The sequence below is a fragment of the Azolla caroliniana genome, unplaced genomic scaffold (assembly GCF_043228905.1).
Source record: "Azolla caroliniana isolate FFs.n. ecotype wild unplaced genomic scaffold, voAzoCaro1.0.p SCAF_4, whole genome shotgun sequence".
Lineage (NCBI taxonomy): Eukaryota > Viridiplantae > Streptophyta > Polypodiopsida > Salviniales > Salviniaceae > Azolla > Azolla caroliniana.
Window position 1 is genome coordinate 24,945,221 of NW_028230439.1, and position 19,024 is coordinate 24,964,244.

At 37.5% G+C, this 19,024-nt stretch overlaps 2 protein-coding genes and 1 long non-coding RNA gene across 5 annotated transcripts; 2 read left to right on the forward strand and 1 right to left on the reverse strand.

Moving 5' to 3' along the window:
* Nucleotides 1-1,653: 1,653 nt before the first annotated feature.
* LOC147865598 (thioredoxin-2-like) lies at nucleotides 1,654-5,033 on the reverse strand. Of its 2 annotated transcripts, XM_087318449.1 has the most exons (6): nucleotides 4,813-5,032; nucleotides 4,330-4,404; nucleotides 3,660-3,710; nucleotides 2,756-2,835; nucleotides 2,596-2,640; nucleotides 1,654-2,126 (listed from the first exon to the last, which is right to left on the reverse strand). In XM_087318449.1, the coding sequence occupies exons 1-6, from the start codon at nucleotides 4,994-4,996 to the stop codon at nucleotides 2,028-2,030; spliced, it is 534 nt and encodes a 177-aa protein (XP_087174575.1). In that variant the 5' UTR covers nucleotides 4,997-5,032; the 3' UTR covers nucleotides 1,654-2,027. The 2 variants fall into 2 exon arrangements, with proteins under 2 accessions (XP_087174575.1, XP_087174576.1); XM_087318450.1 differs by lacking the exon at nucleotides 3,660-3,710 and having other exon boundaries at nucleotides 4,813-5,033.
* A 3,190-nt stretch (nucleotides 5,034-8,223) lies between these two features.
* LOC147865599 (uncharacterized) lies at nucleotides 8,224-18,664 on the forward strand. Of its 2 annotated transcripts, none has more exons than XM_087318452.1 (9): nucleotides 8,224-9,578; nucleotides 10,025-10,227; nucleotides 10,316-10,442; nucleotides 10,763-10,831; nucleotides 10,911-11,048; nucleotides 11,132-11,224; nucleotides 11,314-11,693; nucleotides 12,227-13,982; nucleotides 17,372-17,553. In XM_087318452.1, exons 1-9 carry the CDS (start codon nucleotides 8,496-8,498, stop codon nucleotides 17,396-17,398), a joined length of 3,876 nt encoding a protein of 1,291 aa, XP_087174578.1. In that variant the 5' UTR covers nucleotides 8,224-8,495; the 3' UTR covers nucleotides 17,399-17,553. The 2 variants fall into 2 exon arrangements, with proteins under 2 accessions (XP_087174578.1, XP_087174577.1); XM_087318451.1 differs by lacking the exon at nucleotides 17,372-17,553 and adding an exon at nucleotides 17,675-18,664 and having other exon boundaries at nucleotides 8,226-9,578.
* On the forward strand, nucleotides 15,591-16,258 carry LOC147865600 (uncharacterized). Its single transcript, XR_015529669.1, has 2 exons — nucleotides 15,591-15,785; nucleotides 15,828-16,258. It is a non-coding gene; the product is annotated as an uncharacterized LOC147865600 (long non-coding RNA).
* Nucleotides 18,665-19,024: the final 360 nt, after the last annotated feature.

Below are 19,024 nucleotides of genomic sequence, written 5' to 3' on the forward strand. Positions count from 1 at the left end.
TACATACATACATTGATATTTGTATCATACATATATGTATATATGGATAGATAGATATGTAGATCAATGGAGAGATAGATACATAAATATAGCTAGATAGATAGATAGATCAATGGAGAGATAGATACATACATACATACATACATTGATATTTGTATCATACATATATGTATATATGGATAGATAGATATGTAGATCAATGGAGAGAGATACATAAATATAGCTAGATAGATAGATAGATCAATGGAGAGATAGATACATACATACATACATACATTGATATTTGTATCATACATATATGTATATATGGATAGAGAGATACATACATACATACATACATTGATTGACTAATAAGTAGATATATTTTTTGAATGTCCACACGAGATACCGATTGAGATCTATCTATCTATGAGAGATTTTAGTGCCCATGTTGCGGATTGAACTCCCCACCTCCATTTATATCGACTTTAGTTGGTGTGATCCCTAGTTGGTCGACTCTAGGTTTATTCTCGGGGTTTATAATCAAAATTTCCAGTCTCAAAATCGTCGCCACCAAGCTAGTTAACAAAATGTGTCAGCGAGAAACCAATGACTCCCTTCACACTCTCGCTTGGAAACACCGATTGATTTGTTGCAGTGTGTCATAGAATCTGATGACAACACGATGGCCCTTCCAAGCCCAAACCAAACATTTGGCCATATACAGCACAAGAGATTTCCCCCAAGAAACAGATTTCATATCGATATACCTTATTCAATGTATATAGAAACTCTAGGATTAAAGCTTCCATTCACCATGTCTTAGTACTTACATTCTTGAGCTACTCCATTATACTAACTCTCAGTAATCTACCTTTAACTTTCTTAATATGATATTACCTAATGTATATTGTTTCATGAACATTTGAGAGGAGCATATCCACAAATAAATAGACCACCTCATGACTTCAAAAAATAGTCTACCTCAAATGCTCAATCTTTTGGGCAATGCTTTGAGTATGGCACCCAAATTCGTACTCCCACTTAACAAGCCTTCACCATTTTTGCAAATCACATTACATGCGGAGCACATGTGAAGTGATATTCATCGTCCATATCATTGCATATTTTCATATTTGTTGTTTTTTATGTCATGATACTACTTCAATTAAAGATTGCTTCTTCGTCATCAACCTAGCTTCTTCCATGTATTTTTTGTTAGGTTTGTGGAGGGTAAATGAACTATTCACAAATATCATGAGTTAATTAGAATAGTTGATAATATTGTGAGCTAGAAAGATGTGCATCAACTAAGAAAAATAGCTCAACTATCTAAATGTGAATTGTGAAATTTGGATAATTTGATTGAAGAGCGATGCATATTCTCTTTCACATATTCATACAAACTTCCTATATCCATGTGAAAGAAAACATTACAAGTGATTTCAAATCACTTGGATCACACATGATCATGGATTAGGTGAATATGTGTGCCATTCAATACAAAAACATGTATAGAACCAGCCGTTTCCTCTATTTCTACATATAATCATACGAAAGCGACATCTCCGAGTGTGGTATTTACTCAAAAACATGTATAGAACTAGCCATATCATCTCCATTTTACCATATATTCATAAGATGCAGGCCACCATGACATCTCCAAGTGTGTACTTCAACAAAAACATACAACCAGCCATATCCTCATAAGAAAGTTGTCTCCTCAACAACTCCAGCTGAATCGATTTTAAACGGATTTTCACTGTACTTAAAAAGTACGTAGTATCTAATCAAAATAATGTTTGTAACCAGCCATGTCCTCTTTACCATATATTCATAGAAAGGTTTCACTTCACCATCTCCAAATGAAATAATTTAGGAAACATTTTCATCAGATGTTCAAAAAACAAATGTGTTTCAGGAGATCAGTGCAATAGAAACTTGAAGAGGAGTTCATCGATCAGATAGTTCCATTATTTCATAACTTCAATGACATTTGGCGTTTCCAATCAAAACAAATGTGTTATGTTTGTGAGATATAAAAGACATTATTTGCTCCATGCAGCCAGCTTTTCTTTCAATGCATTCGCATTTGCACCAATTACATCACCAATTGACTTTCCTCCTTGGAAAAACCTAAATGTCGGCTGCCAGATAAAAGAAAACCCAAATATCAATATATTCATATACACATATATGTATATAAAGCACACTTCTCTCTCTCCCTGTGTGTGTGAGTGTGTGTGTGTGTGTATGTATGGATGTATTTATTTATTTATTTTAGGGGAACCACCAGAATACCCCTAAGGTTTGTTTATATGTGTGTTACATATAAACAAACCTTACTTATCTCTCTCTCCCTATGTATATATTTATTTATTTACCTATTTTGAGAAAACCACAAGAATACTCCTAAGTCAATAAACCATAATACTGTAACAGGGTGTCCTGGTAATTACTGAAAATAGGGGTATTCAGGTAGAACTACTCTTGTAAATATAGAAACTATTAGCATTTTTTTGCCCTCTAATTAATTTGTTCATTCGTTATATTCATCTATATACAACTCTCTCTCTGTCATATGTGCATATATAGAAGAGAAAAGGGAACACTGACCACTGAGGCTATTTTTTCATCAGACACTATTTCAGATAATTTTTCCTGCGAGGAAGCAAAAAACCACATCAAAGGTAACAAAAGAAACTCCAAATACTTTGATGTTTACAGCTTATCCAACAAAAGAAACATGAAAATAGAGAAACGAAAAAGTACTGACCTCATCAATGTCCACCTTCAAGAATGTTGCTTTGTCATACTTGGTGCTAAGTTCATCGACAATAGGAGATATCATCTTGCCTTCAAAGTAGAAATAGTTTTACATGTCAAAACTCTAAAGTTGAGAATTAAACACAAATTGAAGAGATGACAGATGGGAGAAACTAGGACCTATACACTACAAGACTGCCCTGGACAGGATTCATAATATACAAACATATCAAATTTTATCAATCACGGGCAGAGAAAGGTTCTAAGACACCTGAAATAAAATTTCAGACATGCATGATATAATATTTTGAGATTTTGTTTATTAAAAAATTTGGACTTTAAGCTTTTTTTCTGTGTCATAAAGTCAGCTTCTTATTTTAAGTTATTTAACTGGAAAATGTCTCTGGTATATTCTTGTGCATGTGTTTAAATATCTCTTAGAGAAAGATATGGTGATTACAGGTAATAGAATGATTCTGTACAAGGTTCACTAGAAGACACTATGTGAAGAGAGAGGACAAAGGCACATCCAATTGACGATTATTTTAACATTCGTTATCTAACTATAAGAAGCCAGTTTAGAAATAAATGAATTTTTTGAAAGACATTCATCTTTGGGTCTGATACTCCCGGTTCATCATGTTATAAGTTATATTTACTCTAGATTGCCCATTTTACTGTCACATTTTCTACGGCTGCTCGGGTTATAGCTTATGAGGAGCATGTGTCAATACTTAAAACTAATCACAATTCATCATTTTAATCTTTCAGAATATTTCAATGTGCTCAACATATGATACATTAATAGTTTTGAATCACTTCATTGGAGATCCAAGCTTACCCATATGTGAAAATTAATTATTACTCACGCTAATACTTGTCTCCTGATTCAATTTCAACACAATTGGACTCACATGGACCACACCATTTCGCAGTGAAGTAGACCACAGCAAGTCCTTGATTCTCTAAGGGGAGAAAATGAGAAAATATAGGTTAGACTTCATAGATATTATAAAGTTCATAAAATCTAAAGATAATATCGCAAAATGTCAGGGTGCATTCCAACACTACAACCTACTTTATACACAATGCTGCATGCAAACAATATTATACATTGATGTATATATCCATATAGCCACCCTAATATTTACATTAGTACTTCAAATGAAACACGTTTTTTGGGCCCAAACTTTTACATACAAAAACGTGACGTATTTCGCAAACAGTAACACGATCAACAACACGGAGGTTTCTTCTTTTATTAACAGAAAAAAAAAGTGCATCTCCTTGCATTACCACACACAAGCACACACAGATGTTATCTTCTATGAACGACATACACAGGAGTTTCTCCTTCCATTGATACACGCAAGACTTTCCTCTTTTGTTGGGAACATACACCCACACACAATAATTTCTTCTGCTTTCACTAAAGCACACAAGAAATTTCTTCTTTCCCTGATGCATGCAATAGTTCCTTTCTTCATTGACGCACAACAATGATTTCTTCTTCTCATATTGTTACACAATGGTTTCTTCTTATATTGTTAAAACAACAAAGAATTTTCACTATTTCTCTCTCACCTTGAGCCAAATTGAGAGCACTCAAGTACTCTGTATCACCCCTCACAACAATGACCCTTGATGGGCTGCTTCCACCTGAAAGAAGGATTTTACAATAATAAAAATAAGAACCTACAAATGAAGAGGAAACCCTTTGAAAGTAACTTTTATAAAGCAATAATCATTTTTAAAAAATAAAATTCACTTTATAAATTAAAAACGAATTATTTAGAATTTCTTAAACAGTATGTACATAAAATAAAATAAAATTCCATCTACAATAATAATAAAATCATCTCCACTAAAAGCAATAAATAAAATTTCATAAAAAGACGGTAAAAACAAAATACAACAAAACCATCTCAAATAACAAAATCTCATCTTCAAAATTGAGCGATTTATTTCGATTTACTTTAAATATATTTTATTATCATTAAATTATGTCAATCTTCTGATGATTGGGACGATTTCAGAAAGAATGGGGGGAGGATGCGGGATACATACCAGACGGGGGAGCTGAAGTGAAGTGTCTGAAAGAGGAGAATGATGAGGTTTGCTGCTGTTGTCGTTGTGGGTGTTGATGTCGTTGCAGCAGATATAGAGATGGTGATCTCTTCTGTGTCATGGATTGAAGAGATGCTTCGGTTCTGAGTAGCTTCACAGCTGTGACCCTCGCTCTCCTCATCATTTTCTGCACACACACGCAGAAAAGCACAGAAAAATTTGGATCCAAGCAATGGAGTGGGGGGGGGGGGGGGGGGGGGGTGAAGGGGTTTATACATAAATCTAACTTCTAACCTAAACAAAAACTCAGGAAACATAGACCTGAGACTTTCCCTTCAATTTCCTGCCCCACCATGGCGGCCCTTGACTGACTTTTCTTTTATTTCGGACACCATGCCCTTCATTTTCTAAGGTTTTTGATTTATCGCCCAATTTGCATAATAGTCTCCGGAATGCGGCCTGACTTTGACTCTAACTCTGATTCTACTCTGACTCTGACGTACCACAATATGCTTGCAGAAATGTTGCAACTTGCGGCATCATCTTGGGTAGACATTAAGAGTCGGCAATAGCTCGGCTCAATCATGAACCGAGCCATTAACCGTTTTTAACGATCTGGCGGTTCGATTCTATTTGATTCAAGCTTTACCTTCTGTAATCGGTTTGGGATGGCTCGAGCCAAACCGAATCGTTTTGGACTAAGACAGTTCTCAAGCCGGTAAAGGCTAACTATTTTGGGTCAACCAGTTAAGCCTTAATGGGTTTAGGAGCCCATTTGGTTGAAGTTGGAAAACCCCCAAACTAGTTAAGCCTTAATTGGTTTGGTTTGGATAATGCTAAACTGGTTAAACCGAAACTAAACCGTTGACGATTCCTAGAAGAGATATCAAAGGAGAACCCATATGTCACCTTTTCAATGGGGCACTACCTCCCTTTCATGCGAGAAAATACGAGAACCATCTATTGTTGCCAATTGTGTTTGATTTTGGATGTATGCCACCAAGGCTACCAGATTGGCTACCTTTAACATCCATCCTTGTGCCTTTTACATATCCCTTGGTTGGCTTCTTACCTTGGGTGCAATCTCAGAACTTTGCCTCATTGCTATATGAATAATCTAGATACTCAAAACGATTGATAATGCATGGTTGCAATTGGGTAAACCCATACTGGTAATGAATGACTACCCAAGGCAATATTTCAAGGCGAGACAAAGTTTCCCATGCCACGAATATAGGTGGCTCTTGTGGGAGAGCACTATCATGATTTGTACTGTGAAATCATGATGCAATGCATTATCTTTATTTGATACTTAATAGTGAATCGACATTCATAAACAAATTAACAAGTAGAAATTTTAGATGACAAATAAGTTAAAGTATTAGTTGGTTGCCTCTTATGGGGATATTATTAAAAATTAACACTGTATACAATGTAGAACCCAAGTGCCTAGTTGAAAAAACAAACATTATTTACCAATGTTGTGTAGGAGTTGTAATGAGAGAGATATTGCCAAACCCTCTCTATTTCAATGGTTCAAAAAGTAAAAACACAAAACTTAATGCCACTATCTCTATCGAGAATTTGTGAGTATTGGTGTGTAAAGTAAGAATCAATATGCAAGGATTTTGTGACACCATGAAAAATGACTATGATTGGGCATTAAAGTCCAATTCATATTGGGTCCTTGATCAACATTATGAAGGCATACATTGTTGTCTAGCTTGAAAAAACAAGCTCTCACTAGTTTGTGAATGATTTCTTCGTTACGCCAAAATCTACCCTAAAATGCATCCCCTAAACAATTGTTGAAACAACTTGAAGAGCTTATCCCAAAAACAAGGTTCTATGCACTTCTTTTGTACGTTCATAATAGAGAACAACCAAACAAACTACATACTAGCTTTCATAACACATTATAGCAAAATAGAGGTTGCGCATATTTTGACTTGTATGTTGTATTTGTATTTGAACCATGACATCTTTATCCCAAACTTGTATTTGAATTGTAACATTTTATAGTAAACATATATTTCCACGATATTCACATGGAAGATGATAGACAATAACATGATCTATGACTCTATAGCTTTCAATAATAATGTAACTTGCACCGAGGTCAATGGTGCCACATATATGAGTCCATGTTTACAAAAAGCAACAAAGTATACTTAGATCATATAAAAAAGCAAATGTAAACTTGCTTTGATCTTACTTGGCATGCTTTCATCCTCTGAATCTCGTTCAACGTTAATTGGTAGGGGAAGGAGTTATCCTTCCCACGTATTTCGCAATCAATGTTTATGAGTCACTTCATTTCATGTTTATGCATATGCACTTGTCTAGCTTACATGGTTGGATCCACACAATTTTCAACAAAATTTGTTTATGTTGAATGAGGCTAGTTCAGATCGCCGTTAAGTGAAGAAGGGTATGTATGAGACGAGTAGATGTTGAAGAAAGAATAAAGCTTGGCAAAAGGAAGTGACAACTTATCAACGCCACCTAAAGTCAATGAAAGCTAGTTGACCTCGTTTAAACTCAAGCTCTTTTCATTATGGTTGTTTGATTAATGATGTTGATCTATGATTTTGTAAGATGTAGCCACGCATTGATGTCGTGAGTACAATTGATGGGTGAGAAAAAAAGATGAAAGAGTTCCACTTTTATTTTGTTCAAGCTCCAACTATCCCAAGCATGGCTAGGACTATGCTAACTTGATTAGTGCTAGGGTGGAAATCCTCATAGTGTACCTTGTTGCATACCACCAAAAACAAATGTTTGAATAATTTATCTCGCTGACGATTATTTTGGTGGCTTCACCATTAGCAATGAAGCTTTATTTGTACTCATGACCTTGTTATGGGAGAGTCTATGTAGCTGAATATTCATTTTGGTGGCTTCACAATCGACAAGGAAGCCTATTGTTATATTCATGGCTTAAGATTCAACTCTCTGGTAATACCCGACACTACATCTTGGGTGTGATACAGAAGAGTCTCAAACATGCATAGACTCATATACATACATACATAGATGTATGCATGCAAGCATCCACACACACCATACATGTATGTATACATGCATCCACACATAGCGTACATACATATATACATGCATCTACACATAGCATACATACATATATACATGCATCCACACACACCATACATACATGTATGTATACATGCATCCACACATACCATACATACATATATATGTACATGCATCCACCCATACGGTACATACACATTCATGCATCCACCCATACCATGCAATACAATACACATGTACATCCATCCATACCTATATACATGCATCCATACATGCCATACATACAAATAATTCTAAGTTCTAACTCTTTTGCTTGTTTCAACAGGGAGAAGACTCAAGAGAAGAATGCCCATCTCATAATATTAAGGTATACTCTGTTTTTCCTTCAACACACAGAAGAGAAAAATGCCCATCTCATAATAAGGTATGCTCTGTTTTGGCCCTTTTGAAAAGCTCTGTGTTTCCTCTGCTCTTCTTCTTCTTCTTCTATTCCTCCCTCCGTGTCCTGTTTGCTTCATATCTCAGATTATTCTTCCATCTCCCTCTCTACAAGCTGGTTTGAGAACCAAAATTCCCCTTCAAATCTAGCAGAAACCTGGTCTGATCTGCTCCGGAAGCGGAGTCGTGTGGTTATGGAAGAAGACGACTTCGGAGATCTTTATGGATTTGCTGGAAACCAAGCTCCACAAGGCTCTGCAATTGTTGGGTCTTCTTCAGCCCCTCCGAAAACATATACTTTTTATGACGACGACGATGCAGGAGAAGAAGAAGAAGTAAAAGAGGAAGTTGGAAAAATGAATGAAGTGAAGGATAAACCTCCTAAAAAACTTCTAGAAGCTATGTCTTCTGCTGAAAGAGATTCTGATGAAGATGATGATCTTCTTCTGTTAGGTTATAGCTCTAAGTCATCAAGCGTTTTGGCCAGTAAAGTGCATAATACCAACAGTATTCTGCAAGGGGTAGAGACACAGGGTGATTTAGGGTTTCCTGAGTTGCTGTCAGTATCAACATCAGAAATTAGGGTTCCGCTTCCTAATGGAGCCATATCCACAACAACATCGGTATATACACCTAATGAAACCCCTATAAAATTGCCAAGTATAAGTGATTTTGGCATTCACACTATTAGTATACCAGGGCTTTCGACCACAGTAAATGCATCACCATTCGACAGAATACAAGATAACGAAGACTTAGCAGAAGATTTGGGGGTAGATTTGTCTGAAGATTTTACTGGAGATTTAGGTGGGCATGGACCTGGAGATGTGGGTGGACATTTCCCCCAAGATAGTTGGATGCCTTCTGGAAAGACGCCACCTTTGGAAGTAACTGAAAAAGGTGGATCTGCTCAAGGGGCGGAGGATTGGGATACTGATGATAGCGAAGATGATCTCCAGATTGTGTTGAATTCAGAATATCCTTACTATCAGCCAACTGGTGAGAAGCCAAGGGTAGGCAAGCTTGAAGGGGGCAGTGAAGACGAGGACGAGGACGAGGATCTTATAATTGTTGATGAGGCCGAAGGCCAGCTATTGCAGCCACCAGATGCTCTTGCAATGCCAGCTGACGGGTCTATTCAACCAACTTTGGGAGAGAAGCTGGTGGGGATTGGAGATGAAAAAGAACAAGATAGTGTTGTGCCAGGTGTTGGTCCTCTAAGTCAGCCACTTCCCCGAGGTGGTTATGGCTATACAGCGTACAATTCTCCATATAAGGTGAGTATTATTGTATCTATCATTCAACTTGACTTTCATAGTTTTACGATTGTAGCTCTTTCCTGTTCACCTTTTCCAGTAGTGCATAATATTGCTCTCTATTAAGGATGTGTAACTTTCATAGTGGTGGTTGTTCCTCACCAGTCAATATACATAAACAGAAGTGGCTTTCCTGTATTTAAGTATTTGTATTTAACTACAGTGTACGTTGATCATCTTTCAAAAAGTATGAGATTATGCACAATCAGAGTGACTAAACATAGTTATTTGAATATACCATACAGCTTCATGAGCCAAATCACTAAAAAGTACTATCTTAAGAGGTTCAGGGTTGAGTGTTCATTGTGGAGTGGGAGTGTTATGATCTTAGCTTGAAAAAATCTGTTTATTTTGTTGATTCGTTTCTGTGTGAATTACTATTCTAACTTCTCTGGGAGTGCATGTAGTATGTGCGACCAGGTGCGGCTCCCCTGTACGGGGCAGGGGCACCTGGTGGGCCAGCTCTAGGAAGAGGTCTCGGTATGAAAAGTGTTGGTGGCCGGGGTGAGTGGCGAGGATCTGGGAGAGGATTGTTTGGGCCTCCAGCTACATCACAAATGTCTTCTTGGCCTGCACCTTCTGGATTTGAATATACTCTACCACCATCCATGTGAGTGTGTTTGGTTTCAGGTTTGTTTTGTGTGTTTAGTCACTAGTCTTGGGTCATTCAAAAACATTAATACAATGGACATATGCAGGACAGTGTTTGATATTGATCTTGAAGCTTTTGAAGAAAAACCCTGGAGACAACCAATGGCTGATGTCACTGATTATTTTAATTTTGGTTTTGATGAGACCTCATGGAAGGATTATTGCAAGCAACTGGTAACCTTCTTCCTGTCCGCCTTTTCGCATCTAAATGTCCTTGTTTGGACGTACTTCCACAATACATGCATCTCCCAGCTAGGAAAAAGAATCATGTGTATCTTTGCTAACTCATGAATGCATTTCTATATCTCTATATGTATGTATATAGAGGGGAAAAGAGGTTCCACATTTTTATTTTATTTTATTTGAATTCTGGAAACATATTATAAGAATCAGAACTATTATTTGAAATGCTGCTCTTTGATCATATAGTTTAGGTTCTTCTTTCTACGAGTGAATTATCTGATGTTTGACCATTTTGATTAATTATTAAACAGGCTCAACTCCGGCTAGAGTCTACAATGCAGAGTAAGATAAGGGTTTACGAAAGTGGGAGGTCTGAGCAGGTAGACTTTCACATTGGTGATTTGATAGTCCTTTTTATCTTTATTTATCGCTATTCTTATACCTCCATTATTTAAACAGGAGTATGATCCAGATTTACCTCCAGAATTGGCTGTAGCTGCTGGACTGCATGAAGCAGGTGACAGAATTCAGCATCGATCACTTGAATCTGAAGCAACAGCCTCAACAATGGGGCGGCGAGGACACACTCCAATCATTGTATGTGTGCAAGTCTTTTATCTCATAGTTAATATTTTATTGACTCTGAAGATGGGTCTCAAGTTTTCGTTTTGTTTTGACAGCCATTAGGTCGGCCTATAGAGGTTGAAGGTGGTCTTGGCGACCGTAGACCATCTTCTGATTTAAGAAAGCAGCGTATTCGTGACTCTGACAGTGTATACAATCTTCACAAATTCTATTTTATTTGTTGATTTTATATCCTTTAATTTTTAATATGCATGAAGCATTTCCCATTTGGTATTAGATAATTTTGGTTGATGCGGCGGAGGATGAAGTCTTGGAAGAAAAAACACCAGATGAAAAAGGTAAAGGACAGACAGCTGATGCAGTAGCTAAAGTGGATCAAATCCAGGAAGAGGAAGAAGAGGAGGAGGAAGAAGAGGAAGAAGAGGATATTGACACTAAAAACATTTTCAAGGGAAAACTGCAACAGTCTACTTGGCACAAAGAGGATTCTACCAAAGAAGCGAACACTATGATGGAAATCTCTCAAATGGCTGAAGGGAGAGTGAGACCTGGTTTCAAGAAGATTGATGGCAATATGCAAGTAGGACCTTTAATAGGAAAGCCTATTTCTGGTGAATCTGGAAAAGTATCAGAGGAATCGATATCTACTAGTCAGAGGTAAATTTTTCATTTGCGAAGAACAGTTTCCTTTTCTTTACTTTTTCTAACTGATGTGCAGCTCTTGAAGTTATGTAGATATCTTGTTTCTAAGAGTAAACTACTTAGCTTGAATGCAATCTGGTGGATGAACACATAAACAAAGAGCTCACTTTTTTTTTATGACCACAAGTTTTTTATGCATATATGTCTACTAGACCCTCAATTTCTGTGTATCTTGTTTTTGAGAGTAAATAGTTAGCACAAATGTAATTTTTGTGTACATGATTGTCCAGGTAAAGAAAGAGTTCTTTTCATTTTTACGACCACTGTATTTTTCTTACTTATTGTTTTTAATCTAGAGTCTTGAATTATGTTGGGAATGGTCATCCAACCTCTATATGTGGAACTTCCTTGTCTGGAAAGTTATTGAAGCTGATTATGTTATTATGTAAGATAGCATCATGTAAACTTGAAGAATTTCTTGCTACTGTGACCTTGATAATTGTGTTCAAGCTGAAGCATTTTGCTAATGTTTCATTGGTGAATTGCAGAGAAACATCAAGGCTACGTGGTACATCTAAATTAATAGTTGCAGGGAGAATAGGTATGCATCAAGATGCTGAAAATAACGATAAGGACATCAATTATGGGGGATTTAATGTCAAAATCTATAGTTCCAAGGAGGAACAAATAGAAACCCAAGAAGGCAGCCTTGTGGGGGCTGAAAGGAGTATTGGAAAACCTCAGACTGACCTATTGGCAGGCCAGCGGACTATCGACAGAACTGCTATTGCAGGGGAGTTCAAGGAGATTCAAAGTGATAGTCCTGCGAACTCATCCAAAAGGCAGAGATTAGCTTCACCAGAGGGTTCTAATACAGCTTCATGGGATGATTATGACATTCAAAAATCATCAAGAGTTGTGTCCCAGAAGGAGCAGAGAGACAGTGGTGAATCTGCACGCAGTGGACGTGATGATGTCTCACAATATCGAAAGAAGCATCCTAGCTATTCTGATACCAGCAAGGGAGATCAACGCAGAGAATCGGTAGAGGCCTTTGATTCCTACCGCAAGAAAGAAACTGTTCCTCTTTACAGGCATGACATTGAAACTGAAATTCACTTTGAAGCTGATAATGTACATGAAATGAGGAAGAGACAAAAGCCGAGCACTATTGGGAATGAGACATCAAAAGAAGGACTGAGGCATTGGAAGGAAAGAGAAGAAGATGCTTATGGTAAGAGCAAGGGAGTTGAAGCAGCATCAGGCAGGCGAGGTTATCCAGACAAAGAACCACCATCATATTACAAGGAGAAGCCAGGGAGTCGACCAGAATCTAGAAGGAAGGAAGAGGAAGAAAGAGATGTCGCATACCATAAAGCAAGAGGAGCTCAATCAAAGTCGAGAAGGAAAGATGAGGAAGACAAAGAGGCAGCATATCATAAAGAAAGAGGTAGCCGACTAGAAACCAAGAAGAGAGAGGAAGAAGATAAAAGGGAGAGGCAGGATTCTAGGAAAAAGGATGTTGAAGATAGAAAAGATAGGCTTGATAAAGGTTATCCTCACAGAGGAAGAGAAATGGAGACTTCAAATCGGCGTAGTGTAGAGAGAAAGAAGAAAGAGGATGAATATAGGAGAAAGGATTGGTCAGAGGAAGCTGGAGGGCATGATAGGAAAGAAAAAGAAAAGCATGTTTCTGAGAGATATGATCGAGATACAGATCAACATTTACGGAGGAAGGAAGAACCTTCCCTTAAAAGGGAGAGGCTTCAAGATTCTCACAAATCTAAGACACATGATGAACCAGCAAAAGAAAGAGATTCACGGCAACCAAATGGAGGGTATCATGAGCAGCATGGAAAATCCTCAAAGGATGAAGAAAGGCCTACAGAAGTTTCTAAAAGTGGCAAGCGTCATGAAGAAGATAAGTCTTGGCGCAGTAAAGATGAGAATAATATCATTGACAGTAGAAGGTCTGCTGAGCCAAGAGGCCACCTAAAAGATAAAAGAAAAGATTCAGATGAGCATGGAAAGGAAAAATTTCGAGGACATGAAGTTCGAGCTAGATCTGTGTCTGATAAAGAAGGCCTCCATCTTTCAGATAGTCGAGATAGAGATTCTGGACAACATGGCAGGGTGTCTGATGATCAAAAAACAACTGAAAGGAGGTTGCATTCAGATAAACACCGGTCTGATTCAAAAAGAAGCAGAGACTCTGATAAAGAAGGCAATGATTCGGCTTCACAATTGGGAGATTACTTGAATACAAACAGGAAAAGGAAAACTGGAAGTGACAAAAATGAGACGGTGAGATTTAATCTTTAGGCGTACATGGTTATTGTTATGTCAGTTTGCTCTCCTGTTTTATTTTATGAAAGTGGCTTGGAGTCCTGATCTGTATTTGGCTTGTATCATGGTAGTGAATTAAGCTTTCACGATATAAAAGTGTAAGAATTTTGACCATAACTAGTGATGGCTAAAGATGTTGGTGCTTTGCACTCTTAGCTTTGAACACTTGAAAGTCTGCTTCTCTATAGATAACCAATCACTCTAGGTTTGGCCTTTCTGACACACTTCAATGACAGTCTTCTGCATCTTTTTGAAATTTTCACTTCAGGAAATAAATACGTCTTAGGATATTAGAGTACTCTGCCTGCTATTGCTGCCTTGAACAATATACATATTAGGTGTGAAGATGTTGTTATTAGACACTGTTTTGGTTTTTATTGTCAATTGTAGAAATCGATAGTTTATTTTTGATGTATGTGATGGCTGACTGAGCAAAGGAAGGCTTAGTAGAGTCTGGACTCTTCTCTACAAGCCTTAATGAACTATATAAAGAAATGAGAAAAATGTAATCTTGTCCTGCAGTTTCAGGGACAGGGGGACCACAGTGAACTGGAATGTATGCATTGACATTTTGCTCATCTTCTTTGAGTAGGAAGGTGGGCTTGATGGATTTATGTTGTAGGTTGCCGCCCAATTCCAGTATAGTGCATCTGGATTTGAGAAGAGGCACACATGCCTTCTGCCTGTGTCACATAGGGTTCTATGATGATTGAGGATGATCTGTAGAGCTTGATATAGTTGCTGCTCAATTTTAATATAGTGCATTTGGGTTTGAGAAGAGGCACACCTGCCTCCTGCCCATGTCCCATAGGGTTCTATGACGATTGAGGATGATCTGTAGAGCTTGATATAATTGCTGCTCAATTTCAGTATAGTGCATCTGGGTTGGGAAGAGGCACACCTGGCTCTTGCCTGTATCACATAGTGTCCTATGAATAGTGAGGAGGATCTGTAGAGCTTGATATGAGCTGCTGGAATATTGCTGATAAGGCTATATCCTACTACATGGATATGTTCCACCATCTGAGCAAGGTTCCTGTTACCTGGATGTTGATGGTTGCAAATAATCTCAACATTTTATGATTTGTTTGTGTTTTGGTTAATGCTATCCAGTGCTATTACTATATTGTGGTCTCTTTATTATTCTCATTATTGAGATATAAGTAGGTGGAGGTCATGATATTTTGCCCGCAGGCAAAAAATTAGTTGACTGATTGTTTTCAAATAGATTCTTGAAACCTACTTTCCAGGATTTTTGACAGCATTTGAAAGCTTTTTTTGTGTGGTTTCAGTGCCCTTTTTCATAATAAGACGCACTGTTAAGTCAGCATGGACTCTGGATACGCATCTCTTTATGATCCCTATCCCCAGCTACTGATACTTATTCCTCCACTTTAGCCTTGCACATCACCATGCTGTGTGAGAACAGCTGATTCTGAAAGATTTTATGTTAATGTCTTCAAAAGGTGACAGTGACGAATGTGAACAGAAGTTACATCCATGTTAATATTATATAGATGTATCCAAATAGAAAGCAAACATACATTGTACTTAAAACTATGTGGCATTCCTGTGTAACCTGGCTGTGATAAAAGTATAGATGTGGGAACCATTGACACAAGTAATGCAGAGACAGTGTCTAAAATCTATCAATACATATTCTAAGAATAGTAGCATGTGAGTGGATTAGACGATGAATGTCTCATAGGATGCTGCCATATGAAAAGAGCCTGGATTAGAACTTAATGCTACTAATGCATAGTGTGGATTAGGTTTTTCACACATGAAAGGTTGAATGCATAGCATGGACTAGATACTTGTACATGAAACATTTACATTATAAGAGGGCTTGCAAAATTTAAATGCCATGTATCTCTAGACAAAACCTGCAGTTGTGTATATGTTTATCCATCCATTTCTCTTCCTTGCTTCTTTCATCTGTAGTTTTATCCGATTCATCGCAACAGTATTTATGGAGTATCAGCGATCACACAACATTTTGGACCACGAATCTGGTTAAATATATAGGAGGCTTGCTTGAATGATCTCTCATTCACTATCGGGGTTCTAGCTGTTCAGGGAGGTCAAGTCAACACGGATTAGCTGAGAAGATTGGGTAGAATGATCCCTATGCCAAATATATAGAGCTGCACCAATAATCATACCCTCGAGACATAAGATATCATGTTGTATTATAGCTCTTTTTTATTTTCTTAAAATTCATATTCATCATCTCTTGTCTCTCATTTAGTCACAAACATCAAACTCCTCAAATGTCATATTTTGGTATCTCATTGACAAACTTATCAACTCTCTATCGTGTCAACTTGAAGTCCTGAATAGAGGAAAACAATGTACAAACTAATCAAATTTATGCTATGTTTTGAACTTGATTGGCTAGGTTAGTGTAGGTTCAAGACATAATTGGTTATCTATTGGTCGCTGTAATAAACACAGAGATATTATTTTTGCTTTGTTGGTTTAAAGTCTTCATTCAGTATTGTTGTTTTACTGTTGAAACCTTTTAGTTATAATGGAGATGTTGTTTCTTGTGCATTTATTTCCACAAGTAACATCACAATATGATTTTCTCAATTTGTGTATATGAATGTGTCTTTCTGGTAGAGAACTTGTTTGTGTTTACTTCTATTCTTTTAGCTTTTAGCTTTTAGTATTTTTTTATTGTTTTAGAATGGGATTAACCTTTCGTTAGTTTCTCTCTCATCCCTTGATATACTTCCGTTGGTTCCCAACTAGAATTATTTTCAATGTTTGTCTTAGCTCAAGTTTTCTAAACTATTTGAAGCCCATAACATGATAATAATGGGCATTGGTTTTTGCAAACTCATTTGTATACTTGGGCATTGAAACATGATTAAGGATTTGAGATGTAGCTATCTAGAACATACAAAGATTCAGTTTGGTTCAAACATTACAGAGCGGATGGAATTAGGTCTGCCCATTGGTGGGTGTCTCCCTTCTAATTCCTTTATTTTTGGTCTCAAAGGTCATATTGGATCTCCGAAGGCGATAATAGAATCTTTCTATCTATCTATCTATCTATCTTTATAGCATGAAACACGATTCAGTTCTTTTTTTAAAGCAAATCCCCTTTATCCTCGTAATTCTTTAGGAAGACATGCTGTGCAGGATGCACAACGCACTCCATGACCTTAAAACAGGTACCTCAAGCTAGATTGGTCTCTCATAGCCATCAGCCTGTCTCGATGTTCCATGGAATTAAATCTATATTTAGAAGCCGCCACCCCCCTTTTATTCTTACTGAGAAAGGGTCCATCATGATAATCTATCAATGTTGACCTGAATTTTCGAGATTCCACATACAGAAGGGGGAATGCGTTATGGATGACTGATCTTGGGCTTCTCCACTTTGTGCTCAGATTCAAAATCTAGTAGCCATATGAAATGATCTTTTCTCATCTTAAATAAAGCTTATATCTGACCTTAGTTGAAGTCGAGAGGACGGACAGCTCAGGGATGCTACAGTCTATTCCTACATAAGCATTTGGTAGATATCAATGATAATATAGATCTGTGTACACTAATGCATATTAGATAGAGAGAGACAGAGAGGGAGAGAGAGGTAGAGGTAGAGAGAGAGATTTTGCTTTCTATTTCCTTTCCCGCAGACAACAAAAAAGAGAGACTCAGTTACGTTTGCAACCAGAGATTCACAAGCTAATAATGACATGAAAATGCAAGTTGAGATTAGGGAAGAGTACCATGATATGAGTGCTGCGAAATTTGCTAATGTGAAGGCCTTTGAAGAAGGATCATCAGATGAAGATGAGCAGCAGAAAGGCAGGTCAAAGCTTGAGAGGTGGGCAAGCCATAAAGATCTGGAGTTTTATAAATCTGAAAAGCCACCAACACATGAGAAGATTAAAAGGGAAGAAAAACATAGGCAGAGTTCCACTTCTAGAGGGAAACAAAGGTATCATCATCCCTCTGAATCGCAAGATGTTACAGATGCAGATGATGGCCGGAAGCTAATTTCAAGGAATAAGAAAGGCAATGTTTCCATTGAACATATCAATGGCAAGGTAGTAGACGAGGAGTCTCCTAGTCGTCTCACAAAAGGCAATGTTGCCACTGAGATTGAAGAGAAAAAGCATGGCGAAGGATCAGGGCATGATCAAGGGGAGAAGAAGGATCCCTCATTCCCGGAACCAAATATGGCAGCAAAGTTAGAGAAGCGGAAAGAGCGTTTCAAAGTCTCGGTGGAAGAAAACGAAATGCTTCGGAAGCTTGACCGGGAAGAGCGTCAACAAGCGATTAATGATGGATCAAGGCAAGAGAGACCTCCACGCAAGAGGCGTTGGGCAAGTGGCTAGTTTGCATCCCTCATTTCGACTTCAGTTTTCTCTCTTTCTCAAGTTTGATATCAGAAACTTTGGCACATGCTGTAGGATGCAAACAAATTTGGAAATGTAAAATTGAAAATGTGCTCCAGCCTCATGAACGCCCAATATAGGTTGCTGCGTCCATGTGAATATATGTTATCTCAAATGTTCTGCAAACCGATAAATGTCTCATTTAGATAAGGGAGAGCTAAAACGATGTCCTTAACATTTGGACCATATGTAAAACTGATGATAAAATCATGATTATTTTTCTTTCCTGCTCTCCCCACCTTCATTATATCTGTAGACTGTTGTTACTCCAACAGGAATCTTTGTTGGTTGATACAAGCGTCCATTTCTTGGTCCCAGCCACTTTGGAGTCTTGTGACTCTTGAAGGTTCATAAAAAAAATCTTCCAGTTGATTGGTTAATCTTATCACTTTCTTCTTTTTCCCAACACATTGGATTTGAGAAATGAAAGGACATCAAAGGTCACCAAGAAGTTATTTGCCATTGGTGTACAACAGCACATTGTTGTACCCTGAGAAAGGTTCCTGTTTTAGTTTTTCAGAGCTACTATATGACACTAATCTGTGATGCACCTAGGTCTAAGTAAGAATGTTGGTGCTGTGTTTT